The 27,748-nt window shown below is 44.1% G+C and overlaps 1 protein-coding gene and 1 non-coding gene across 2 annotated transcripts in view; both read left to right on the forward strand.

Annotated features, from left to right (window-relative positions):
• Positions 1–27,748, forward strand: part of LOC149467455 (glutamine--tRNA ligase-like) — a 124,124-nt gene that overhangs the window by 93,166 nt on the left and 3,210 nt on the right. The window contains exons 8-11 of the mRNA XM_089671652.1: positions 14,425–14,493; positions 19,201–19,286; positions 21,808–21,894; positions 24,168–24,267. Of these exons, the coding sequence (XP_089527778.1) occupies positions 14,425–14,493; positions 19,201–19,286; positions 21,808–21,894; positions 24,168–24,267 (342 nt within the window). The remainder of the gene's footprint in view (positions 1–14,424; positions 14,494–19,200; positions 19,287–21,807; positions 21,895–24,167; positions 24,268–27,748) is intronic.
• LOC149467457 (small nucleolar RNA SNORA14) lies at positions 27,510–27,642 on the forward strand. The gene has a single exon (XR_016311928.1). It is a non-coding gene; the product is annotated as a small nucleolar RNA SNORA14 (small nucleolar RNA).

Raw genomic sequence — 27,748 nt, forward strand, 5'->3', positions numbered from 1 at the left:
GGAAGTAAGAAGAGAATCATTACAAGCCCAACCTGTGCTCATTCAAAAAGAGGGAAAGGATCCCTCTCAGTGTTTGAGCTATAGACCTATTCCACTATTGAACACAGACACTAAGTTGTACGCAAAGGTCCTAGCAAATAGATTGAAAGAGCTAATGCCTGGATGGATACATGAGGATCAGGTGGGCTTCGTTCCAGGGAGGGAGGGAAAAGACAATGGGGTACGATCATTGATGCTAATCCAAAAGAGTAAAAAGGGAAAAGAACCGGTGGTACTACTGTCTATAGATGCTGAAAAAGCGTTTGATAGGGTAAACTGGAGATTCATGATGGATACTCTGGAAGCCTTGGGAATCAGGCCTAGGATGAGAGAGTGGATAGGAAAACTGTACAGATACCCCTCGGTGGTTATTGGGGTAAACGGGGAGAGGTCAGAACCCATTGAGATGTCAAACGGAACAAGACAGGGATGCCCATTGTCCCCATTGCTGTATGTTATATCACTAGAACCACTATTGTCAACAATAAGGCTGAATAGAGACGTAAAGGGAATCCTGATAGGAGATACAGAACATAAAGTTGCTGCTTTCGCAGATGACTTGTTGTTCTATGTAGGAAACCCCAGGATAACACTTCCAAACTTAATGAAGTCACTAAAGGAGTACGGAGAACTATCAAATTTAAAGATAAATCCAACAAAAACGGAGATTCTAAATATAAACATCTTAAACGAAAAAGAAAGGATACAAAAAGAATTTCCCTTTAAATGGAAAGACGGATATAAAATATCTAGGAGTAAAACTTACAGCCTCACATAAACATCTATATAAACTAAACTATATTTCATTGATTAATGAGATTAGAGACGAATTAAAAAGATTGGAGGGAGGAACCCCGACATGGATGGGCCGTATTAATCTGGTAAAAATGGTAATAGTACCAAAAATCATATATAGATATCAAATGATCCCAATTAAACTCCCAGAGATTTTCTTTAAAATAATTAAGAAACTGATAACAAGATACATATGGAGGAATAAAAAACCAAGACTGTCATACGAACTGCTAAGTAGGAGGAAAGAAAGAGGGGGTTTAGGGCTCCCAGACTTTAAAAGATATTACAAAGCGGTAATATTGTCAAGAACCATAGATTGGATATTTAATAATAAAAAAAGCTGGGTGAGAATAGAGAATGAACTCAGCGGAATAGATTTGGGAAGAATGATATGGGTGCCAACACAGTATAGGGGTTTAAATGACAATGTAAATACATACACTTTGAATGTTTTAAAGATTTGGGATAACTTACACAGAAGTATGAAATGGACTTTTAACTCCACACTAATTCCACTAAAAAATACAGAGTTTTTTTCCCCCAGGCAGAGAAGAAATAGGAGGGAAGTGGTTTAAAAAAGATAAGGTGCAATTGGGAGATATCTTGGTGGGAGATGAAATAGGAGCATTTGGTGAATTGAAAAAAAAAGAGGGAGAGATTTTCACTAAATTAGACGAATGGCGGTATTTCCAATTGAGGTGTTTTGTTAGAAGTCTGCCAAGACCTTTAAGGACAAGAGACAATTGGAACTTGTTCGAAAAGATATTGGGAACACAAGGTGATGGGAAACACGGGATTGCTAGAATTTATAAAATACTCACTGAACTAGACACAAACACGAAGCCAACATATATAACAAAATGGGAAATGGATATGGGAGTGGTGATAGATGAGGAAAAGCAGAGGAGAATGTATAGATTAACTCACGAAAATGTCTCTATGAGAGAAGTAGAGATGAACTATAAGTGTGTGACAAGATGGCACATTTCACCAACAGTAGAAAATAAGATGTGTGGAGAGAGTACACCGTTGTGTTGGAGGGGATGTGGAGAAATAGGCACAATATGCCATATATGGTGGGGATGCCCAAAAATCCAGATATTCTGGAAAACAATAATCCACTTAATAAGAAAATTGACAGAAATAGACATAAAGCTAGATCCAGAAGTATGTATCTTGCACATCACGGATATAACGGTAAATAAATATAAAAAATCAGGGATATGGCACTATATAAATGCTGCAAAAGCCCTGATACCCAAGTTCTGGCGGCGAATAGAGGCACCAAAGGAAGAGGACTGGATTGAAAGAGTCGAGCAGATTAAAAAGATGGAAAGGTTGTGCCATACCCAAGAAGATAAGATGGAGGCTTACTATGGGAAATGGGAGAACTGGGAAAAAGCTAGATTATATATGAGGTATAGGAAAGAATAAAGATAACAGAAAAATTCCACTTGCTGATATAAGAAGACGAAGAGAAAAGGTAGAATAGGCAGAGGGGATACGGGGTGGGGGTGGGGGGGAAAGGTAGCATAGAGTATATAAAGTAGAAATGTTGGTTAATATAATACTATAGAATATATTTTTATATATATATTTATATTGTGATGATGAAATGTAATTAAAATGGAAAATTAATAAATATTAAATTAAAAAAAAAAATTAAAGTATATCTAAATCCAAAACTTAGTCTCATAAGGGAGATTTCCCTTCACTTCCTGTTTTGTAGACTCAACAGGAAGTTAAAGGACATGTTTCCAATGTGAGAAAACCCCTCTTAGATTTTGCAAGAAATAGGTGTGGCGTTGGAAGAATTCCCTTCTCTTCCTGTTTTGGAGGCAATTTGAAATTTTGGATTAAAGCGATTGTAAGAGTAAAAAGTAAAAAAAAAAAAGTTATCCTTACCTGTTCTGTATAATACTATTGTACAGGGCAGCTCAGTTTCTCCTCTTCTCGGGTCCCAGGCTGGCTTTCCTGGTTTCTCCTCCCTAACAAGTGTCCCCCCATAGCAACCCGCTTGCTATGGGGGCACTTGCGTACGCTCAATCACAAGCCAGCTCTGTATCCATAAGACACACAGCACGGCTGAGCCCCACCACCCACTCCCTCCTCATTGGCTGTGATTGACAGTAGTGGGAGCCAATGGCTCTTATTACTATGTCTGAGCCAATGAGGAGGGAAAGAGCCAGGAGAGCTGCTGATCTCATGCACATCAGTAAGTATTATGCGGCTGAGGGGAAGCTGCACACTGGAGGTTTCTTATCTTCGTACATTGAATGCATGAAGGTAAAAAAACAAAAACCTTCAGCCTTTAGAACCACTTTAACATAATTTTCCTTTCCAGATGTGATCAGGACAATTGAAGAAAGCAAAGGGTACAAAGTAAAAAAAAGTTATCCTTACCTGTTCTGTGTAATAGTATTGTACAGGGCAGCCCTGTTTCTCCTCTTCTCGGGTCCCTGGCTGGCTCTTCTGGCTTCTCCTCCCTAAAAAGTGCCCCCATAGCAACCCATTTGCTATGGGGGCACTCTCACACGCTCAATCCCGAGCCAGCTCTGTATATCCATAGGACACACAGAGCACGGCTCAGCCCCACCACCCACTCCCTCCTCATTGGCTGTGATTGACAGCAGCAGGAGCCAATGGCTTCTACTACTATGTCTGAACCAATGAGAAGGGAGAGAGCCTGGAGAGCTGCTGATCTCATGCACATCACTAAGTATTATGGGCCTGAGGGGAAGCTGCACACTGGAGGTTTCTTACGTTCGTATTAGTACATTGAATGCATGAAGGTAAAAAACAAACCTTCAGCCTTTAAAACCACTTTAACATCACTTTCCTTCCCAGTGGTGATCAGGACAATTGAAGAGGGCAAATCTCCGTAATAGGGATACAGATGACCATAAAAGCCTGACTGTGGTTCTAACCCTCACCACTTTATCAAGTCTAAAGAAAATGTGTTTTTTTAGCCTTTTGGTTATACTTTAAGAATTGCTCTCCTGTGTCCTTTCATATAGAAATCCATTGTGACATTACACAAGGTGGCAGCCCCTGACATAATACATACTGTTGGTTATCTCAGTCAATTCAGGTTTGCTATAGGCAATAAAATGTAACTGGATTAGAACTGTTCCTACTTCATTCATGGAATGTTTCCTTTCTTGTCGGTTATCTTTCAATCAATTTGTAGTGCCCATTTCCCTTTGTTTATCACGTGCTAATTTGGATAAGTGAGGACATTTCAAGGTTATTCAGTCACTTAAGCACGCTTGCCCCATGACTTTTATTGGGGGGGACCCCATGTAGGTCACACATACACAAGTCGTCCATGTCCTTGGCTTTGATGGAGAACACAGCTTATTATGGAACGAATACATGGTTACCTCCCCCCCCCCCCTTTTTTTTTTTTTTTGTTTTCTTCGTTCTTTACTTTACTTTTCCCTTCCTTTTCCCTTTAATTTTGTTTTTTTTTACATTCTTTACTGCTACCTTCCTTTTTTTTGCAGCAGCATATAAAATTGCATTTGCCACCATTTTATTCTCCAGAGCCCCTGTATTCAGAAAATGTGTGTGTGGCTTAGAGTTCATTTCTAGCAAAAAAAAAATTACACGTTTTTTAACGTGTTCAGAAAAATAAAAACAATTGCTCCCCATAGATAAGTAGTTAACAACCAAGTTCTGAAAACCCGGGGGTGGGAAGGATTGGCAACCATGTGACCACTGATTTGGCTGTCACAGTGATCAAATGATCGGGATCTGGCCCCGCCGGCTAATGATCGTTAGTCCGGACCGAGAGCTGAGAGTGTGCTGTCAGCAAAGAAACATTGGCCGCCCTGCGGCGCAAATGCATAGCGTGTGGACATTAAAGCCCACACTTTTGCTGCACATATGGCATGTGTTAATATGGGTGACAACTGTCAGGAATGGACTTGCCAGTAATGGTGGGACTCACCTGCCTTGTGGGCTGCAGTACCAGGGCTGGCCAGCGGGTGCTCCCAGCAATCAGAGACTCAACCCTGCAGCCAGCCAAACACCTGAAGCTGATTATGCAGGTGTATTTAAGGGATGGCCAGACCTGCAGTCTCTGCCTTGGTGTGTGTTTTTCCTGGGCCCCTGTATCTTGTTACCTGCATCCCTGTCCCTGTCTGATTCGTTGCCGACCCTGCCTGATCCGGACCTCTGCTGACTTCTCCTGTTTGATCCCTGGCTTGTGACCCCGACCATTCTCTGCCTGACCCCCTGTACCTACCTGCCCGTTAGTTGCTGTACCCGGCTCGTGACCTGACTATTCTCTGCCTGCTCCTCCTGTTCCTACCTGCCCGATTGTTATTGACCCGGCCTGCCTGACGACGCTTGCATTGTATGTACTGTTATCTGTGGGTGGTTGGTTTGGTTCGTTTGCACTGTGTTATGTTTTAGTATTGCACTGCGTTTGTTTGTATTGTTAGTCTTTAATTGTCTTCTTGTTTATAACATATCTGAAGCCTGCGTTTCCCTGCGTCAGTTCACATACCTCTGGTCTTACCCGGGAGCCCTGACAACAACAGGTTAAAGGAAATTGTACAACCGTGTTGTAACACCATAGGGTCAGCTTTAGACTTGCGTATACATGAGACCCAACGTGACGCAAGCTCATCTAAGCAGCCTGTAATAGGTTGCGCATCAGGCCTTGCTTGGTGGGAATTGGGAAACGCTTGCAGATGCCCTCCTTTCAAAGACCGTATAGGCAAAGGCATCTGCTGAAGGAGAAAAAAAGGACTTGGTTCAGATTGTAGAGGCAATGTAAATTTCACGTCTGTCATCCTGGGCCCGAATTTTCCTTATTTTGTTCCTCTGTTATCCCATATGCTGTCATAGCAACCAGCCGACGCCGATACCTGCAGCCAAGTCTTGTGGCAAAAGCTTTGATTATAAAGGCACGGCTTTCTGAGGAGTACAAGCCCGGGATTGTTCGACTTTTTTTTTTTTTTTTTTTTTAAATTTGTTTAATTGTGCATCGCCGTGCTGCCGAAGGAAAAACTGAAATGGGGGGGGGGGGGGGGCATTGGACTGGCTGTCAGTCTCGGGGGTGTCTGAGGCTCTTGTGTGTTTTTGTGCACTGACGGCCGCCCGTCAGGATAATGACGGCTCAGTGGAGGGGTCTGATTTCTTCTTCTTTTTTTTTTTTTTTTTTCTTCTCGAGCAGCATTTCTGGGCTCCCAGTCATTGCTACAAAGGGGAATTATGGGTTATAAAAAAGCCTTTCACGTTGCACATGAAGCTGTGCCTGTTGTTGGAGCCGCAGTCATCAAAGGTGAATTTCAGGGACCGTTGATTTCCGCAGAAGTGACACCATTTTTCTAGTGGAGCACCTAGAGTAGACTAACGGCAAACGTGTATTTAGAACTGTGTGCGCACGACGCCTGTTGTATTGTGCGCCTGGAGGGTATAATTAAAGTCCTAACGTCTGTTTTAGGACACCTTGGGGCCACCTAATGAGAACCACACTGGAGGAAGTTGGATCCTGTAAAGGGTTAATAATGGAGCTTGTTGCCAATTAGTAGATAAAAGAATGTAAGGGCGGTATTTTTTTTTTTTCCCCGTTCTTCACGTGTTCTTACGTATCGGCATTTAAAAATACTGCAGCCTCTGCACGCTGGAACTGCGTAAAGCAAACGCTTGATTTGGATCATTGCCATTTCTGGAAGGTGTGTCAGGTGACTTGTATTGACGTCTGTGTGTACAGGGGCCTAAAGAGGTTATTTAATAATGGAACATAAAGAATAGAGCTGTGTTATTGGCTCGGTTACAAGAAGGTTAACCCTTTAAAGCAGTATTCAACCCAAAAGCAAACATTTGTTATATTGCAGCTTAGCAATGCTTAGATGTGGTGGCTGCATTTGTTTTCTTTTCTAAGGGCTCATGTACACTGCAGCTGATGAACTCACGTTTAGGAGCGGTTCAGCGTTTTTTTTCAGCAGCCCCTGAACTCTCCCTAATGTTTTCCTATGTGTCCGTGTACACATCTTTGTTTACAGGCAGTTGAGTTTAGTCGTTTTTTTTGAATGCAGAAAACAGGCGTTCAGCAGTCGATTTTAGCAGCGGTTCAAACGCTAAACGTGGCAAATCGCGTTTTTAAGTGTTTGCGTCTGAAAATGTTTTTTTTAGCTCTTCCAGTTCCCAATGCTGTCCATAACCTTTTTTTTCATCATGAAAAATGCATGCAAAGCGTTTTCAAGGTACTCAGAAGGACAAAACACTGAACACAGGATGTTCCTACCAAGCTTGTCACACATTGCAATGACCAATTCACACCTCAGACCTTTCCCACCCTTGGAAACAAAAGATATGTTGATGACCTCAAATTCCTCATGAGGACCCCCTGCCAGGTGACCTTAATGACTCCCTCCACCAGACACCTTTCCAACCCTTGGAAACAAAAGATATATTAATGAACATTCACACCTCAAATTCCTCCTGAAGACCCCCTGCCAGGTGACCTTAATGACTCCTCCACCAGACACCTTTCCCACCCTTGGAAACAAAAGAAAGTTTAATGAGCAACTCACACCTAAGCTAATCTCAACACATACTGCTGTCTCTGCTTCTACTCTCTGTATTTCTCTGAAAGAGTTTGAAATAGTTAATAATGTACCACTTTTCAGTGCATTCTGGGCATTTGGGAGGTTCTCCTGTGCTTATCTTTAAACAACGCTTCTAAACACAAACGAGTTATGCAAACGCGACTAAACAGACTTTTTTTAAATCTACGTTTTCTAGCAGTCCGTTTCCACCGTGATTCAGCCAGTAAGTCGTTGTTTTTTTTTGGTTTTTTTTTTGTTTTGTTTTTTTTCAAAAGAACAAGCTCTTTTGCAGATTGTAACCGTATACATGGATGAGACAAACATTTTACCGCTGACAGGGGTGCTTGCTATGATCAGCCTTTATTCATGTAAAACCTTTATCCCAAAAGGAAAAAAACAGGTTATAAGTGTTAGCTGGAGTTCAACTTTAGTTAATGTATCTAAATCTCTAAATCTGCTAGTACATCTCTGCTGTGCCCCCAGTGCTCCTCCATCCAGAGTGGAGGTGCTCTAATACAGGAGGTGTCACTAGCCAGATCACCAGGTGAAAACGGAGGGGATAAAGCCAAAGAAAAGACAACTAATGCAGCCGCCACATCAAATGAATATGCTGCAAAATATTAGTTTTGGGTTTATTATCGATTTAAGGACCAGGTCGGCATAGATCTGATTTGATGATCAGGGTACAGATCTACAGTGACTGTTTTTAAAGTGAACCTGTCATGTTCACCAAAGCATATAAACTGGCATCACTACCAAAGGGCAGGCAGCTGGTGGTGACCACAAGTACCTGCACTTGCCTTTTAAATTGGTCATATTGGGGCCTGGACCCGGGCTGCATACTCTTGCATTGACTGCAGACTAAACGCTAGGTACACCCCTGTTCATCATGCCATGACCACATGTTCATCATGCCAAGGCCACATTTTAGAGGTTAGCAGGGACACTGCTGGGGCCTGGCTCCATGAGGGGAAGGGACTTAACATGGGCTTTGAAGGAAATCATGGTCTTGTACACATCTATCCTGGGTCAGGGCTCATTTGCACTGCAGGTGCTGAGCGGATGCACTCCTGCTTACAGAACACGAGGTCGGTCACCTGGCACAGGAGCCATTCAAAGGATGTTTGTCATTTTCTGAATGAATACAAAGTGTTCTCTGATTGGAGTGTTCTCAGAGAGACCGGGTGATGACATCAGTGCTCTCCACCTCGTCCAATCGGTACACTGCGTTCATTGAGAAAAATTCAAAGCATTTTCCAAATGGCGCCAATGCCCAGCAGCCAACCACCTGTGTTTTAGGATACAGCAGGGCAGCCGCTCGGTATCGGACCCGGGAGCAAGTGGAGATCACTGGAGGAGCGGTGTCTACATCAGTGATTTCCGACTTCCAGGAACATCAGCCAGGTATGGTATATACATAGTTACATTGGTCTAAGCCAGGGGTAGGCAACCTGCGGCTCTCTAGCTGTTGTGGAACTACATTTCCCATGAGGCATTGCAAAGATTACAAAACTGACAGTTACACCTATGACTTGCAGAGGCATGATGGAACTTGTAGTTCTGCGGCTAATGTAATTGTGGGGAGTGCAAAATCTGGTGCAGCTCTGCACAGGAACCAATCGGCTTCTAGGTTTTATGGCCAAAGCTTAATCGAACCAGCTGAAGTTAGAAGCTGATTGGCCGCCATGCACAGCTGCATCAGATCCTGAGTGCTCCAGTTTTAGTGAATCTTCCCAACCCCCCCCCATGTGTAATATAGCCATACCTGGAATAGTTCTTTAAACGCTTGCTGACTGCATCACTTAGATGTACGGCATCAAAGCGGCTCTCCTGCGCAGGACTGCGTACCTAGTACGTGATCTGGCTCTTCCAGGTAGGGGTCACAGGCACCGGCAAATGAGCCTTTTTTTTGGGGGGGGGGGGGGGACGAATACTTGTCCCCGCCTTCAAGACAGAGCTGTGTTTACATACACAGAGCTCTGCCCTGTCCTGTTTTGCCGATCAGCGGGTCCCCGACATCAATAATTGGCCGGTACCCGCTGATCGGCGAACCAGGGCAGGACAGAGCTCTGTGTATGTAAACGCAGCTTTGTCTTGACAGCGGGGATGAGTAGTCGGGTGTGTCTCTCCCCCCCCCCCCCCCCCCCAAAAAAGGCTCATTCCAAGCAGCACTCCATACACATACAAATCACTGTTAGGCACATAGTTAACCCCTTGATCGCCCTGGCCCCTTCCCAGTGTCATTAGAACAGTGTCCATGTGTATTATTAGCACTGATCCATGTATTGGTGTCAATGCTTCCCACAAAGTGTCAGATTGACCCCTGTACTATCACAGTCCCGCTATAAGTCGCGGCTAGTATAAAATAAATAAAAACCCCCAGTATATATACACCATAGTTTGTAGACGATAAAACTTTTGCACAAATCAATATACACTTATTAGGGTTTTTTTTTCTTATCAATATGTAGCAGAATACATTTTTTCCTAAGTATATGAAGACATTTTTTTTCCTTGGATATGTTTTACAGCAGAAAGTGTAGAAGAAAAATTTTTGTAAACATTTTTGGTCTTTTTTTCGCTTATATAATAAAAAATAAAAGCCAGTGGTGATCAAGTACCACCAAAAGAAAGCTCTATTTGTGTGGGGAAAAAAAATTGTGTGAAGCGTTACATGACCGCGCAATTATTTAAAGTAGAGCAGTTGGATATGTTTTACAGCAGAAAGTGTAAAAAAAATGTTTTCAAAATTTTTTTTTTTTTTTTTTTGCTTCTATAATAAAAAATAAAAACCCAGTGGTGATCAAGTACCACCAAAAGAGAGCTCTATTTTGTGTGAGAGAAAAAATTGAAGGGTTACATGACCGCGCAATTATTTAAAGTAGAGCAGAAAGTGTAAAAAAAAAATAATTTTTTTTCACTTCTAAAATAAAAAATGAAAAACCCAGTGGTGATCAAGTACCACCAAAAGAAAGCTCTATTTGTGTGTGAGAAAAAAAAAATAGTTTTTACACTTTCTGCTGTAAAACATGCTCTACTTTAAATAATTGCACAGTCATGTAACGCTTCACACAATTTTTTTTTCTTTCACACAAATGGAGCGTTCTTTCGGTGGTATTTGATCACCACTGAGTTTTTTATTTTTTATTATATAAGCGGGAAAAAAAAATGTTTTACACTTTCTGCTGTAAAACATATCCAACTGCTCTACTTTAAACAATTGCACGGTCATGTAACACTTCACACAATGTAAAAAAAAATAGTTGTTTTTTTTTTGCTTATATAATAAAAAACCCAATGGTAATCAAGTACCACCAAAAGAAAGCTCTATTTGTGTGAAAGAAAAAAAAAATAGTTTTTACACTTTCTGCTGTAAAACATATTTAACTGCTCTACTTTAAATAATTGCACAGTCATGTAACGCTTCACACAATGTTTTTTTCTTTCACACAAATAGAGCTTTCTTTCGGTGGTATTTGATCACCACTGAGTTTTTTTATTTTTTATTATATAAGAGAAAAAAAATATTTTTTTTACACTTTCTGCTGTAAAACATATCCAACTGCTCTACTTTAAATAATTGCACGGTCATGTAACACTTCACACAATGTAAAAAAAAGTTTTTTTTTTTGCTTATATAATAAAAAACCCAATGGTAATCAAGTACCACCAAAAGAAAGCTCTATTTGTGTGAAAGAAAAAAATAAATTTTGTGTGAAGCGTTGCATAACCGCGCAATTATCAGTTAAAGTAGAGCAGTGTCAAACAGCAAAAAATGGCCTAGTCAGGCCTTCCGGAGGGCAAGTGTTTAATACAAAGTCCTTCTTTACAGAAGATGATATATTTTGGTGACATGGTCACTTTAAGAAATCATTGTACAATATTTGATACACTGTTGCAATTCTCATCCATGCGTTCTTTCGGTGGCAGTGCATTAATAAAGGTATTGAAGTTCTTGCTCTGAAATCCTTCCTCTAATCCTGTGTGTAGAGGCTCTGTTCTATAGAATAATCTCCCTAACCGATCTGTGTGCACTGATTAAAATACCAACTGAAGAATCGGCCGCTGCTGCCTTGTGCCTGAAAGTCACGTGGGCTACTTATGCTGACGTCTCTCAGCCTATGACGGCATTCGCATAACTCCAGGATTCCTAGAAAACCGGAGTTTAGATTAGTCTGAGTTTCCTGGAAATTCCATTAGGGGAAAAAAAAAACGTGAATGTATATACAGTGGAGAATAGGATTCTATAGGTCTGGCAAACCACTGCCATCTGCTGTCTGTCTGAAGGCACATCACTCGATGTATATACTTGATTATAATGCAGACCATACACGGGTCGAATTCCAAACCAATTTTCTTTAGAAGATCTGACATTTTGTAATCCAATGGTGCCACCATTGATTTTGAAGTTTGACCAACCAAGCCTTTTATTTCACCTCCTGTTGCTACAGGAAAGGATTTTTGTGGCCAAGTATTTTCTTTCCAGGTCATTTCTTTTTCAGTTACATTTCTCTCATTGATTTAGAATGTTAATCGTTCTTCAAAAAATGTCCAGCATGCCCGACCACTCAAATTTGACGGTCACTCGAAAATGGGCCGTTGTTGTGGTCCACTAATGGTGCGAAATGTGAAAGAAAATTATTTCGGAATTTGACCCATGTATGGCCGGCTTAATGAGGATCTGTCACTTTCCCATTCAAGGAATGGGGACAGACTTCCTTCATAGGACACGTACCACCCAATGATTCCTTCATTATGGTCCCCCACTGCTTGGTATTTCCAAGTTATGAGGGAGCATGCGATCTTCTGTCTTCCTCCGAGGATCTTGTGCTCCAGCCAACCACTGGATCCAAATGCAGTCACATGAGTGGGGAGAAGGTCACCAATACCGTGTAAGCTCTATCATGTAGCTTACGATGGCACATACACTAGTTAGCCATAACTTCATGACCACCCACCTAAAATTGAGTAGTGCCCCTTTTTGCTGCCAAAACAGCCCTGACCCTTTGAGGCACAGACTCCACTAGACCTCTGAAGGTATGCTGTAGTATCTGGTGCCAAGCCATCAGTAGCAGATTCTTTAAGTCCATGGAGGCCCCACCTGCAGTTCTTTATCTTTGCTGCTTCATCAGTCTTTTGTGCCCATGAAGTAATACTTGGAATCTTCAGTCGGCAATGTTTTTATTCAGACTTCAAACTATACAGGAAACACAAGGGAGGGCCACACCAGCTCAGAGAGTCCAAAGTGAGATATCAAATGGAGAGCCAACGTGTTTTGGGGGTTCTGACACTCCTTTTATATCAGGGCTGCAATATGAGCAAGAAAATATAAAAGTTCAAATTGAATCTAAAAGTGCATTGCAAAAATAGTTTTATATACAACGTATCTATGTAGTATACACTGATCAGCAACTTTGCCCACCCACCTAATATTGAGTTTGCCACCAGAACAGCCATGACCTGTCAAGGCATGGACTCCACTAGACCTCTAAAGGTGTGCTGTGATATTTGGCACCAAGTCCTTTAAGTCCATGGAGGTGGGGCCTCCATGCATCGAATTTGTTTTTCCAGCACATCCCTCAGATGCTAGGATGGATTAAGATCTGGAGATTTTGGAGGTCAAGTCAACAACGCCTCGAACTAGTGTTCCTCAAATCATTTTTGCAGTATGGCAGGGCCCATTATTATGCTGCAAGAGGCAGCTGCTAGCAGGGAATACTGTTCCTATGAAGGGTGTACTTGGTCAGCGACAATGTTTAGGCAGGTGGTACATATCAAAGTAACATCCACAGGAATGGCAGGACCCAAGGTGTGCCAGCAGAACATTGCCCAAAGCATCACACCGCCAGTTTGCTGCCTTCCCATACTGCATCCTGGTGCCATCTCTTCCCTGGGTAAGCAACGCACCCACCCACATGATGTAAAAGAAATGCAAATAGTCAGATCAGGCCACCCTCCTTCATAGCTCCGTTGTCCAGTTCTGATGCTCACATGTCCATTATAGGTGCTTTTGGCTGTGGACATGGGTCAGCATGGGCACCCTGACTGTCCTGCCTCGCCACTGGCTATCCCCGCTTCAGTCTATCCTGGACACGGCTGCCAGACTCATTCACCTTTCCAACCGCTCCGTATCCGCCACCCCCCTCTGCCAATCCCTCCACTGGCTTCCGATTGCGCAACGGATCAAATTCAAAATCCTAACGCTGACGTACAAAGCTGTCCACCATACTGCCCCGAACTACATCACCGACCTAATATCCAAGTACCACCCAACACGCACCCTACGCTCCTCACAAGACCTCCTTCTCTCTAGTTCCCTGGTCTTCTCCTCCCATGCCCGCCTCCAGGACTTCTCCAGGGTGTCACCCATCCTCTGGAATTCCCTGCCCCAACCCATCAGATTATCACCTACTCTCCTCTTCTTTAGGAGAAAACCCACCTCTTCAGGGAATCCTACCCCACCCCCTGCTAACCTGCCGACCTCCTCCACTCTTCCTACCACTCCATCCCCCACAGCTATCTCCTCCTGTGCCACCATCCCCTCCCTCCTAGATTGTAAGCTCGAAAGAGCAGGGCCCTCGATCCCCTCATGTTTTGCATTGTATTGGTATTGTTCTGTCACGTGTTCTGTCCCCCTTTGTAATGTACAGCGCTGAGCGAACTATTGGCGCTTTATAAATACTGTATAATAATAATATAGCCCCATAAAGAACAAACCGTGATGCTCCTTTTTTTTTTTTTTTTTCTGCTTTCAACACAACTTCAGGGACAACATGTTCACTTGCTGCCTAATACATCCTACCAAACGTTAGATGCCATTGTAACAAGATAATCAATGTTCTTCACTTTACCTGTCTTAGTTATGGCTGATCTGAGTATATATCACCCCAGATCTCCTCTATTATGACCAGTTCTGCCTTCATCACACCCATTTTTCAGACGCACTGTTTGATATTAGTCTGTCTTTTATAGCACTGTATATATTTGTTTTATTCCTAATACTTTCTTCTGTTTTTTTTTTTTTTAGGTGACAAAGTTGAAACTACCTCACTGATGGAGCAGCTAAGGGGAGAGGCCTTAAAGTTCCATAAACCTGGTATATTGTTTCTTCTATAAGAACACCAATCAATTTTTGTACTACTTTAATGAATGGTAATGGATGATTTAAAAGGGCAGTCCCCCTAGAAATGATATTATGGTTTTATGGTGCAGGCTGGTTCTTTTGTCTCTTGGGGACTCGAGTTCACTGAAATATCCAGCCTGTACAGCTGCCATGGATTTTTATAAGAGGGTCCTTTTTTATTCTATGTTTAAAATGTTACTAAACCCGCAACAGTAAAATCGGTCTGTATATGCAGTAAAGCATGCACTAGATGGCCAGTAAGCTTCAATATTTTACCTTTTTCTGCTTGTGGGTTTAGATACAGAACATTTTGGGTGTTCTTCTGTTGCAGTCACCTGAATATAAAATGCATTTGTAGTTGGTGTTACTAAACCCAGAACCCTGCATTCACCATAACTGGTAAACAGAAACATGGAAATGTAAATGTAAACTGCCAATAGTAATTTTCTCATCAGCCGTTCCAGCAGTCTTGTGACTTTCAGTGTCCAGCAGAGCACTGGTTAAAGTTTTCATTCTCTTATGACACTGCAATACCCCATATCCTCTGTCTGGACAGTGCTGATTGGCCCTGTGCCAATCACATGCACCCTTCCAAAGGGGAAAAAAAACGCCAGCAATACACACCAAACTGAGCATGTGCAGAGTGACTCCTAGAGTTCTGTACTATCAGCAGATGGATTGGGGACAGTAGAAGGGGAGGATCAGAGAAGACCGGATCAAACAGCCTTTTTACACAATCCAGAGGATTAACCCCTTAGGTTCCGCAGAGAGTATAACAAGCATGCTTTACTGCATATACAGACTGATTGTACTGTAATGCTTTAATAATTACATTGCTGCATTTATTTGTGGCTTTTATCTCTGCCTTGAGTTCAGCTTTAAGAAGCAGGTATGTTACTCTAGGAAAGCAAGTGTGTTAGGGCCGCAAAACACCTCCCCCTCTCATTGCCATAACATGGAGGGTGTTCTGTAGTCCAGAGGTAACTGGGAACCAGTAACTGATAACAGTCAGCAAAGGGAGGAGGTACAGAAAGTTATCGGCTCACTAGATTTCTAGCAGGATCAATGGGTATTTTATCACACTTATCCAACAGATATACTGTAACAAAACATTTTCAGTGGTTTATTTAAAGTGGTTGTAAACCTCAGACATGCAATATGAACAACGCATATCCCTCTATAGTGTGTACTTGTCTCAATTAAGAGCACCAAATGTCATTTCTACCTGCAGATTCCTTCCTCTATCAGCATGAGTCACCTCTGCTAAGTTTTTCCAACATAAAAAGAAAAAAAAAAAGGTGACAGAGGAGGGATCTCCAGCACACAGCCTGTTTTTGTCATCCTCAGTTTTGTTCCTATTTGCTGTGTGAAGGGGGGGGGGGGGGTGTGTCTTGTCCCTTCCCTCCTCTCCCTCCTTCCCTCCTCTCCCCCCTTTCCTCCTCTCCCCCCTTCCCTTTCCTCCTCTCCCCCCTTCCCCTTTCCTCCTCTCCCCCATTTCCCTTTCCTCCTCTCCCCCATTTCCCTTCCCTCCTCTCCCCCATTTCCCTTCCCTCCTCTCCCCCATTTCCCTTCCCTCCTCTCCCCCCTTTCCCTTCCCTCCTCTCCCCCATTTCCCTTCCCTCCTCTCCCCCATTTCCCTTCCCTCCTCTCCCCCATTTCCCTTCCCCCTCCTCTCCCCCATTTCCCTTCCCCCTCCTCTCCCCCATTTCCCTTCCCCCTCCTCTCCCCCATTTCCCTTCCCCCTCCTCTCCCCCATTTCCCTTCCCCCTCCTCTCCCCCATTTCCCTTCCCCCTCCTCTCCCCCATTTCCCTTCCCCCTCCTCTCCCCCATTTCTCTTCCCCCTCCTCTCCCCCATTTCTCTTCCCCCTCCTCTCCTCCTCTTCCCTCCAACCAGCTCTTGGAGCTCTCCCCACTGAGATTGACAGTGTGTGATTCTATCTCTCCGCCCCGTTTTCTGACAGCTCAGACTAGGTTTATAAATTCTAGACTTTGAATGGATGTAGAGAAGAGAATACTGCAGATAAACGGGTACAACTTATGTAAGAGGATTTGTTTTAATCTCTGAGGCCATTCACTTCACTGGGAGTATGTATGGGTTTACAGCCACTTTATCAAACCAAAAAGAGAGCAAATGAGAGAACTTTTTGGGGTTTACATACGCTTTAGGATCAGCAACTAGAACTGTGTCAGGGTGATTTTTTTCCATCGGTGCCCCCAAGAGACATCTTGAGAAAACATGAAGGCTGCATTTAATGACGACTTGCTTTAAAAAATTTGGTTGTCTGGCTGTTATTCTGACACTTTCTTCTCCCCCCCCAAACTGCCTACCCGAATGCTTACATTGCAACCTGACAGGGCTGTACACATGCTGTGGCCACGGCTTTTTTAACTCTGGTCCATAGTTGGGCAATATAAAAGAAAAGTAATGATAAAAGAAAAAACACCTTCATCAGGCAGAAGTAACGCCTCCTGAGCGCCTGCAGCCACTGCTGTACCGCCCTCTGCAAAGCAATCTATTATGGATCACTTTACAGAGGGCAGTAAGCACAGCTTCATGTCTGAATGAGTCCTAAAATCACTGGCTCAGCGCAAGCATGCAGGTTCGAACATCGGACTTTCCAGATTTATATATTCATTCCTGCTCTGCGGCTTTGAAAGTGTTAAAAGCAGAAGATTAGCTTAACATAGACGGGCAATTAGTCTTCCCAGAAGGGGGTCAGAAATGGCAGCCCCCCCCCCCCCCATATTCTTTTTGTAAGCTTACATTAAGCAACCAGCAGGTGGCATTTTATTGCCGGATTTATCCCGTGATTGATATCATATTTCTGTGCAGAGTCCACTAAACACTAGTGTATGAAAAAAAAAACACGCAACTGCATAAATCTCAAGATCCTAAAATCTGCCACCTTCCCTGTCTGATGCCATGGTGGAGAGTTTGGAATCTGATGGTTTGATTGCTCCTGTGGACAGATGTCTTTTATACAGGTAACAAAATGAGATTAGCAGCACTCCCTTTAAGAGACTACCTTCTAATCTCAGCTTGTTACCTGTATGAAAGACACCTGGGAGCCAGAAATCCTGCTGAATGATAGGGGATCAAATACTTATTCCCCTCATGAACATGCAGATCAGTCATCATTTGTTAGACGTGCATTTCTTTTGAACTTTTTGTTGCTATTCTGTCTCAGTGTTACCATTCACCGAACATTCGATTTTTAGACCGATCATTTCTTTGTGAGCGGGCAAACATTCAAACTCAGCAGGGGATCAAATACTTATTTCCTTCACTGTATCTGCCTATGATCTACAATAATCCCTCCACTAGTTTCCCATTGCCCAACGGATAAAATTCAAACCAATAACATATAAAGCCATTCATAACTCCGCCCCAAATTACATCACTGATCTTGTCTCCAAATATCACCCAAACCGTACTCTCCGCTCCTCGCACAACCTCCTACTCTCTATCTCCCTTGTCTCCTCCTCCCATGCCCGTCTCCAGGACTTCTCCAGAGCTTCCTCTGGAACTCGCTACCCCAATTTATCAGACTATCGCCTACTCTGCTCACTTTTAGGCGATCTCTGAAAAACTGTCTCTTCAGGAAAGCCTATCCTGTCTTCAGCTAATAATGGAATCTTCTATTCCTCCTACCAGTCCATCCCCCACAGTTACTACCTTTTTGTACCACTAGCCCCTCCCTCCTAGATTGTAAGCTCCCAGGATCACGGCCCTCCTATCCCTCTTGTATTGAACTGTATTGTTGCTGTATTGTCTCCCATTATATTGTAAAGTGCTGAGCAAACTGTTGGCGCTATATAAATCCTGTATAATAATAATATATATAAATCCTGTATAATATATATAAATCCTGTATAATAATAATATATATAAATCCTGTATAATAATAATATATATAAATCCTGTATAATAATAATATATATAAATCCTGTATAATAATAATATATATAAATCCTGTATAATAATAATATATAAATCCTGTATAATAATAATAATATATAAATCCTGTATAATAATAATAATATATAAATCCTGTATAATAATAATAATATATAAATCCTGTATAATAATAATAATATATAAATCCTGTATAATAATAATAATATATAAATCCTGTATAATAATAATAATATATAAATCCTGTATAATAATAATATATAAATCCTGTATAATAATATATAAATCCTGTATAATAATATATAAATCCTGTATAATAATATATAAATCCTGTATAATAATAATATATATAAATCCTGTATAATAATAATATATATAAATCCTGTATAATAATAATAATATATATAAATCCTGTATAATAATAATATATAAATCCTGTATAATAATAATATATAAATCCTGTATAATAATAATAATAATACAATTGCATGCGTGTCTCCCTCCTTGATGTACCTGAGCTAGTCGTCACCAAGTTTCAAAAAAAAAATTCAAGTGCCATGTAAGCCGCTGTGCTTCTGCATTAGCGGCACTGCCAGTTGGTGTGAAGTTCATGGTGAGAGTCTATAGACACCTCATTTTCGCACTTGTTGGATAATGGGGATGGCATGTTGCCTTCTGTCCCATTTTAAGAATGTATTGGTTGGCTGTATGTAGTGATTTCAGTGATTCTTTACTAAAGAAATAACCTGCTCTCTCCACTTAGGTGAAAATTACAAAACAGAAGGTTATGTGGTGACACCAAAAACCATGGAACTACTGAAGCAACACCTGGAAATCACTGGGGGGCAGGTAAAATAAAATCGGAACATTTAGAGGGGTCCTCTTTAAGCTTTTCGGGCATGTTTGCTTTTTATCAATGCTGACAGGTGTGTTTTTTTTTTTTTGTTTTTTTTTTTCTTTTTTTAAATATATACAATGGACAGGGCTTTTTTCAGTGGGAACGCGGGGAAACACAGTTCCGGCACCCCCAGCACTGAATGTATGTAATGGCAAGGGGTGCAGGAGGGTCTATTGATGCTGGCTGCTGGGGGATCTATTGTCACTAATGGGAATCTATTTTTGCATGGGGGTCTGTTGTTACTGGGGGGGGGAGGCAGTTGTTGCTGGAAGGGATCTCCTGTTGCAGGAGGAGTCTAATGTTGCTGGCTGCTGGAGGGTCTATTGATGCTGGCTGCTGGGGGATCTATTATCACTAATGGTAATCTATTTTTGCATTTGGGTCTGTTGTTGCTGGGGGGGGTTAGTTGTTGCTGGAAGGGATCTCCTGTTGCAGGAGGAGTCTATTGATGCTGGCTGCTGGAGGGTCTATTGATGCTGGCTGCTGTGAGATCTGTTGTTGCTGCTGGGGGGCTATGGTTACTGGGGTGGTTTGTCGTGGGGGGATCCATTGCTGCCAGGGGTCTATTGTGTGGGGAATCAATTTTTGCTGGTTGCCTATTGTGTGGGGGATCAATTGTTGCTGGCTGCATGGGATCTATTGTATTTTACGTCTTTTCTTGTTATTAACAAATTACTTAGCAATATAAAATGATACTTGGCTCTGTGTTCTCTAAAACGGGTTGTACTGGGAGCAACAAAATGTGATTATTTTAAAGGGGGGGGGATTCTTTTCTAAACCAATTGTCATTTTTTTATATTTTAATGTTTTACGTAACATTTTATATTCTAGCTTGTCTTTGTTTTTAGACTCCGGATGATGTTGTGCTGTACTTCAGCAATGGACATCTTGTTGTATTGTAACATAGTATTTGTATTCCATGTCAAAAGTTAAAGGATATGGTCAATATGGATTTATCTGATCACCAATGTTTTGATTTTGGTTTTAACCTTTGATATGGAACAAAATAATATAATTATTATTATACAGTATTTATAAAGCGCCAATAGTTCGCTCAGCGCTGTACATTACAGAGGGGGACAGAACATGTGACAGAACAATACCAATACAATGCAAAACATGAGGGGATTGAGGGCCCTGCTCCTTGGAGCTTACAATCTAGGATGTTTAATACAATGTTTTAATACAACAAGGTATCTATGTTCATTCCTGAGTGTCTGAGCACCTAAAAAAAAAAAAAAAAAAAAAGCCATCTTTTTTTTCTTTTTTTTTTTTAACCACTTCCAGTGCGGACACTTTTACCCCCTTCCAGCCCAGGCCAATTTTCAGCTTTCAGCGCTATCACACTTTGAATGACAATTGCGCGGTCATGCAACACTGTACCTATATGAATTTTTTAGCATTTTTTGAGACAGATAAAGCTTTATTTTGGTGGTATTTATTCACCGCTGGGATTTTTATTTTTTTTGCTATATAAATGAAAATGTCCAAAAATTTTGAAAAAAAGTTTCTTATAAAATTTTGCGAATATTTCATCATAAATCTTGGCCAAAATTTATTCCGTTATCTTTTTAGTAAAAAAAAAAAAAAAAAACCTAAATTTAATTTTATAATCAAAAATTATAATTTTTAAACTTTTTTTTTTTTGTGTTTTTTTTTTTTTTTTTTACATACTGTCACCATAGTGAAGATTTTTTTTCTTTTTTTTTTTACACTGATTGCTTTTACACCGATAAAGGCTGGAAAAGCAATCATTTCTAATTCTCTCTGGCTGCATTCTTGCAGCCATTGAGAAATACTGTGTGAGCTGTGATTGGTCACAGCTTGTCACATGGTACACGGCTGTTGTGAATAGCCTTGTACCATGTGACCTCTGTGATCATTAACAGATTTCAGAAGTGACATCTTGCTTACTACTCTGCATGTGATCAGGACCTCGCACAGAGGTCCCGTCCTACGATCGTTGTTCCACTGTGTCCGGAGGAGGCAGGGAGCATGCACAAGCAGGGGGCGGGGAGGCTGTTTATAAACGGCCACCCGACCTTGCACTGCCATCGTCTGGCCGTTTTATATACAACGCCCAGACGGGAAGTGGTTAATAATAATTGAATTATGGTAGACAAAAATCCCTAACAATTGGGTGCCCTGGTTTGGGTGCAGCAGGACTGTATCCTGGTTTTAGGTGCACTCCTATTGACTTCTCTTAGACCATGAATTTTTTGAAAATTCATAAAAAAAATGCAGCATGCGGGACTTTGATGCACTTTCATGAACTTGCTTTATCTAATAGAAGCCAATGAAAAAGGGCACCTAAAGCCACATGTAAAACGTTCATAAATTGCGCTGCATGCAAACCACAGAGCACCGGTGTGACCCCCACTGTTGTGTACAGCACTTACAGTATATTCCCTGAACTATGTGCTTATCTGCCTTTTCTGCAAGCTCTGTAATAAGACCGTTCTTGGCTTCTAGGTGAGGACCCGGTTCCCTCCCGAACCAAATGGCATCCTGCACGTTGGTCACGCCAAAGCAATCAATTTTAACTTCGGATATGCCAAGGTGAGCTTTTTCTTTTTTAAAGATAAACTCCGCTAAACAATGCAAGTGAAAAATAATATACTGTATAAAGTAACTATATGCAAGCTGTGCACTTTGCAGTGTGCAAGCCTGAGCCTTCAGTCAATGGGATGCCTTGGAGGGGGCAGGCACAGATACAGATTTTGCTTAACCACTTGCCTACCGGGCATTTTCACCCCCTTCCTGCCCAGGCCCATTTTCAGCTTTCAGTGCTGTTGCTGGTTTTTTTTTATTTTTTGCTAAGCAACCAAAAAATTGTTTTTGTTAGTTTCTGTTCTACAGTTTTATAGACAAGTCATTTTTTTACTTCATGGATGAGGCTGCACTGATGGGCACGGATGAGGCTGCACTGATGGGCACGGATGAGGCTGCACTGATGGGCACGGATGAGGCTGCACGGATGAGGCTGCACGGATGGGCACGGATGAGGCTGCACGGATGAGGCTGCACTGATGGGCACGAAGGAGGCTGCACGAATGAGGCTGCACTGATGGGCACGGATGAGGCTGCACGAATGAGGCTGCACTGATGGGCACGGATGAGGCTGCACTGATGGGCACGGATGAGGCTGCACGATGAGGCTGCACTGATGGGCACGGATGAGGCTGCACGAATGAGGCTGCACTGATGGGCACGGATGAGGCTGCACGATGAGGCTGCACGAATGAGGCTGCACTGATGGGCACGGATGAGGCTGCACGAATGAGGCTGCACTGATGGGCACGGATGAGGCTGCACTGATGGGCACGGATGAGGCTGCACGGATGAGGCTGCACTGATGGGCACGAAGGAGGCTGCACGGATGAGGCTGCACTGATGGGCACGGATGAGGCTGCACTGATGGGCACGGATGAGGCTGCACGATGAGGCTGCACTGATGGGCACGGATGAGGCTGCACGAATGAGGCTGCACTGATGGGCACGGATGAGGCTGCACGAATGAGGCTGCACTGATGGGCACGGATGAGGCTGCACGAATGAGGCTGCACTGATGGGCACGGATGAGGCTGCACGAATGAGGCTGCACTGATGGGCACGGATGAGGCTGCACGAATGAGGCTGCACTGATGGGCACGGATGAGGCTGCACGAATGAGGCTGCACTGATGGGCACGGATGAGGCTGCACGAATGAGGCTGCACTGATGGGCACGGATGAGGCTGCACGAATGAGGCTGCACTGATGGGCACGAAGGAGGCTGCACGGATGAGGCTGCACTGATGGGCACGAAGGAGGCTGCACGGATGAGGCTGCACTGATGGGCACGAAGGAGGCTGCACTGAAGGGCATGAAGGAGGCTGCACAGATGAGGCTGCACTGATGGGCACAGATGAGGCTGCACTGATGGGCACGGATGAGGCTGCACTGATGGGCACGGATGAGAGGCTACACTGACTGGCGGCACTGATGTCCTGATGTGTATATACAGTTGCCGATTACCGGCTCTCCTCTCTCCTCGCTGTGACAGTGTGAGGAAAGTGCAGCCGATAACCAGCAACTGTATTTACATTGTGATCAGCTGTGTCATTGGACACAGCTCATCACATGGTAAAAGGTTGCTGCGATTGGCCCTTTACGATGTCATGTGATCATCTGTGTCCAGAGGACACAGCAATCACAGAGCTTGCTGGGTGCACGCCCCAGGGGGCACGCAAGAGGTGTGGTTCTGGAGGACTTCATCAGGATGCCCTCCCAGTACTAGACCACGCTGTAGCTGTCATTCGGCTATAGCCCGGTCGTCCAGTAGTTAATATCAAAAGTGAACAACAGCCCTCAGCTTTGCCTAGTGTCTGCTAGCTGTCAGAGTGAGCAGCTTATATACCACTTCCAGCCACTAGGTGTCGTGTGGAATTTTAGCCATTGAACTAAATACAAGTTCTCTGACTTAGTGTATTGCATGGAAAAGTAATGGATCTGCACCACTGACCCAGATTCACAGATGATGGACTGAGTGTAGAGGTTCAAGTGGGTGTATAAGATGTATTTTTAATATAGGCAGGTTTGTATTATAGAACCGTAAAATTGTGCAGAATTTCACTTGAACACACAACTGCAGATCCTAACTGCTGTTTCCCATAGTAGTTACGTTTTATATGGCCCCATTACACATGTATGGACTGCAGGGCTACGGGACGCAGATACGCTAAGGGTCACATTGTTTGGAATATGACCACCCAAGGTTTGGGAGACCATATAAGTGAGTTGATTGGATAATGCTGTACTGTCACTCATCATGTCACCACTGTGTACACACAGGCCAATGGAGGGATCTGCTTTTTGCGCTATGATGACACCAACCCAGAAAAGGAGGAGGAGAAATACTTCACAGCCATCAAAGACATGGTGGAATGGTTGGGTATGTGTCAGACCTTTTATTTTTTTGCAAATGTAGCAGTACCACTAATTGACCTCTAGGTGGTGACATTTATCTTCTGGCTGGGAGTTGTTTGGTATCTTTTAAAGGAATTACCTGCAACTGTCACCTCCATTTTTTGAATATTATGGACACGTATATAAATATGGCTGAATTAAGCACAGCCTAGGTATCTCATTTGTTGCTAAAAGTGGCACCTATTATATTCCAGATGTGTTTAATTATTATTTATTTCAGGTACTTGTATAGCACCTTCAATTTACGCAGCACTTTACATATATATTGTACATTCACATCAGTCCCTAACCCTCAAGGGGTGTACAGTCTAAGGTCCCTAACCCTCAAGGGGTGTACAATCTAAGGTCCCTAACCCTCAAGGAGTGTACAATCTAAGGTCCCTAACCCTCAAGGGGTGTACAATCTAAGGTCCCTAACCCTCAAGGAGTGTACAATCTAAGGTCCCTAACCCTCAAGGGGTGTACAGTCTAAGGTCCCTAACCCTCAAGGGGCGTACAGTCTAAGGTCCCTAACCCTCAAGGAGTGTACAATCTAAGGTCCCTAACTTAAACTCATACATACACATACTAGGGACAATTTAGACAGGAGCCAATTCACCTACCAGCATGTCTTTTGGAGTGTGGGAGGAAACCCATGCAGGCACAGGGAGAACATGGAAACTTCAGGCAGGTGTACAGCCAGTTTACAGTCCTATAGACTTTAGGAGGGCCAGACTGTGACCAGGAGAAATAGAAACTGCCCCAGCTTCAGTAGACAATGTCTCAAGCCTGGTGGTTATTGGGAATAAAAAAATGACGTAACACCTGTGGTCAGTAGGAGGAGGAATAGTGCCCCATCATTGATAGTAGGAGGAATAATGCCCTATCATTGTGCCATGTCAGTGGAAGGAATCATGCCCCATCATTGGTGTCAGCGGGAGGAATAGTGTCCCATCATTGGTGTCAGCGGGAGGAATAGTGCCCCATCATTGGTGTCAGCGGGAGGAATAGTGTCCCATCATTGGTGTCAGTGGGAGGAATAGTGCCCCACCATTGGTGTCAGTGGGAGGAATAGTGCCCCACCATTGGTGTCGGTGGGAGGAATAGTGCCCCACCATTGGTGTCGGTGGGAGGAATAGTGCCCCACCATTGGTGTCGGTGGGAGGAATAGTGCCCCACCATTGGTGTCGGTGGGAGGAATAGTGCCCCACCATTGGTGTCGGTGGGAGGAATTGTGCCCCACCATTGGTGTCGGTGGGAGGAATTGTGCCCCACCATTGGTGTCGGTGGGAGGAATTGTGCCCCACCATTGGTGTCGGTGGGAGGAATTGTGCCCCACCATTGGTGTCGGTGGGAGGAATTGTGCCCCACCATTGGTGTCGGTGGGAGGAATTGTGCCCCACCATTGGTGTCGGTGGGAGGAATTGTGCCCCACCATTGGTGTCGGTGGGAGGAATTGTGCCCCACCATTGGTGTCGGTGGGAGGAATTGTGCCCCACCATTGGTGTCGGTGGGAGGAATTGTGCCCCACCATTGGTGTCGGTGGGAGGAATTGTGCCCCACCATTGGTGTCGGTGGGAGGAATTGTGCCCCACCATTGGTGTCGGTGGGAGGAATTGTGCCCCACCATTGGTGTCGGTGGGAGGAATTGTGCCCCACCATTGGTGTCGGTGGGAGGAATTGTGCCCCACCATTGGTGTCGGTGGGAGGAATTGTGCCCCACCATTGGTGTCGGTGGGAGGAATTGTGCCCCACCATTGGTGTCGGTGGGAGGAATTGTGCCCCACCATTGGTGTCGGTGGGAGGAATTGTGCCCCACCATTGGTGTCGGTGGGAGGAATTGTGCCCCACCATTGGTGTCGGTGGGAGGAATTGTGCCCCACCATTGGTGTCGGTGGGAGGAATTGTGCCCCACCATTGGTGTCGGTGGGAGGAATTGTGCCCCACCATTGGTGTCGGTGGGAGGAATTGTGCCCCACCATTGGTGTCGATGGGAGGAATTGTGCCCCACCATTGGTGTCGGTGGGAGGAATTGTGCCCCACCATTGGTGTCGGTGGGAGGAATTGTGCCCCACCATTGGTGTCGGTGGGAGGAATTGTGCCCCACCATTGGTGTCGGTGGGAGGAATTGTGCCCCACCATTGGTGTCGGTGGGAGGAATTGTGCCCCACCATTGGTGTCGGTGGGAGGAATTGTGCCCCACCATTGGTGTCGGTGGGAGGAATTGTGCCCCACCATTGGTGTCGGTGGGAGGAATTGTGCCCCACCATTGGTGTCGGTGGGAGGAATTGTGCCCCACCATTGGTGTCGGTGGGAGGAATTGTGCCCCACCATTGGTGTCGGTGGGAGGAATTGTGCCCCACCATTGGTGTCGGTGGGAGGAATTGTGCCCCACCATTGGTGTCGGTGGGAGGAATTGTGCCCCACCATTGGTGTCGGTGGGAGGAATTGTGCCCCACCATTGGTGTCGGTGGGAGGAATCGTGCCCCATCACTGGCGTCGGTGGGAGGAATCGTGCCCCATCACTGGCGTCGGTGGGAGGAATCGTGCCCCATCACTGGCGTCGGTGGGAGGAATCGTGCCCCATCACTGGCGTCGGTGGGAGGAATCGTGCCCCATCACTGGCGTCGGTGGGAGGAATCGTGCCCCATCACTGGCGTCGGTGGGAGGAATCGTGCCCCATCACTGGCGTCGGTGGGAGGAATCGTGCCCCATCACTGGCGTCGGTGGGAGGAATCGTGCCCCATCACTGGCGTCGGTGGGAGGAATCGTGCCCCATCACTGGCGTCGGTGGGAGGAATCGTGCCCCATCACTGGCGTCGGTGGGAGGAATCGTGCCCCATCACTGGCGTCGGTGGGAGGAATCGTGCCCCATCACTGGCGTCGGTGGGAGGAATCGTGCCCCATCACTGGCGTCGGTGGGAGGAATCGTGCCCCATCACTGGCGTCGGTGGGAGGAATCGTGCCCCACCATTGGCGTCGGTGGGAGGAATCGTGCCCCATCACTGGTGTCGGTGGGAGGAATCGTGCCCCACCATTGGTGTCGGTGGGAGGAATAGTGCCTCATATCCCTTGTAAATGTCTCTGGGCCTCCCACTGATCACTGTGCCGTTTACTCTGAGAAGCCCTAGATGATATTTTGTATAATATGTCACTTACACAAAGGACACTGTATGTCCCACACCTATGGCACTGGTTGTTGGTGGCTGTAATGTTATCGTGGGTCCCCAGCGTCTCTGAAACCCCCTGGATGTCTGTCCCCCATAGATGCCAGGACAAGAAGAGACGCCAGAGCAAACCTGTGAGAATTCCAAAGAGCTGAGACAGCCTGTTTCTGTTCTATTTCACCTCTCGCACATCTCTAAAAATTATTTCAAAATAATAAAAGATCACACAAAACATTGTCCATTTCCTTTTTTATGGTCAATAGAGACAAACAAGCCCTATAGGTTAAAAAAAAAAGTGTT

Source organism: Staurois parvus, unplaced genomic scaffold, assembly GCF_062004578.1.
Source record: "Staurois parvus isolate SC_StPar_1 unplaced genomic scaffold, SC_StPar_1.0 ptg000111l, whole genome shotgun sequence".
Classification (NCBI taxonomy): domain Eukaryota; kingdom Metazoa; phylum Chordata; class Amphibia; order Anura; family Ranidae; genus Staurois; species Staurois parvus.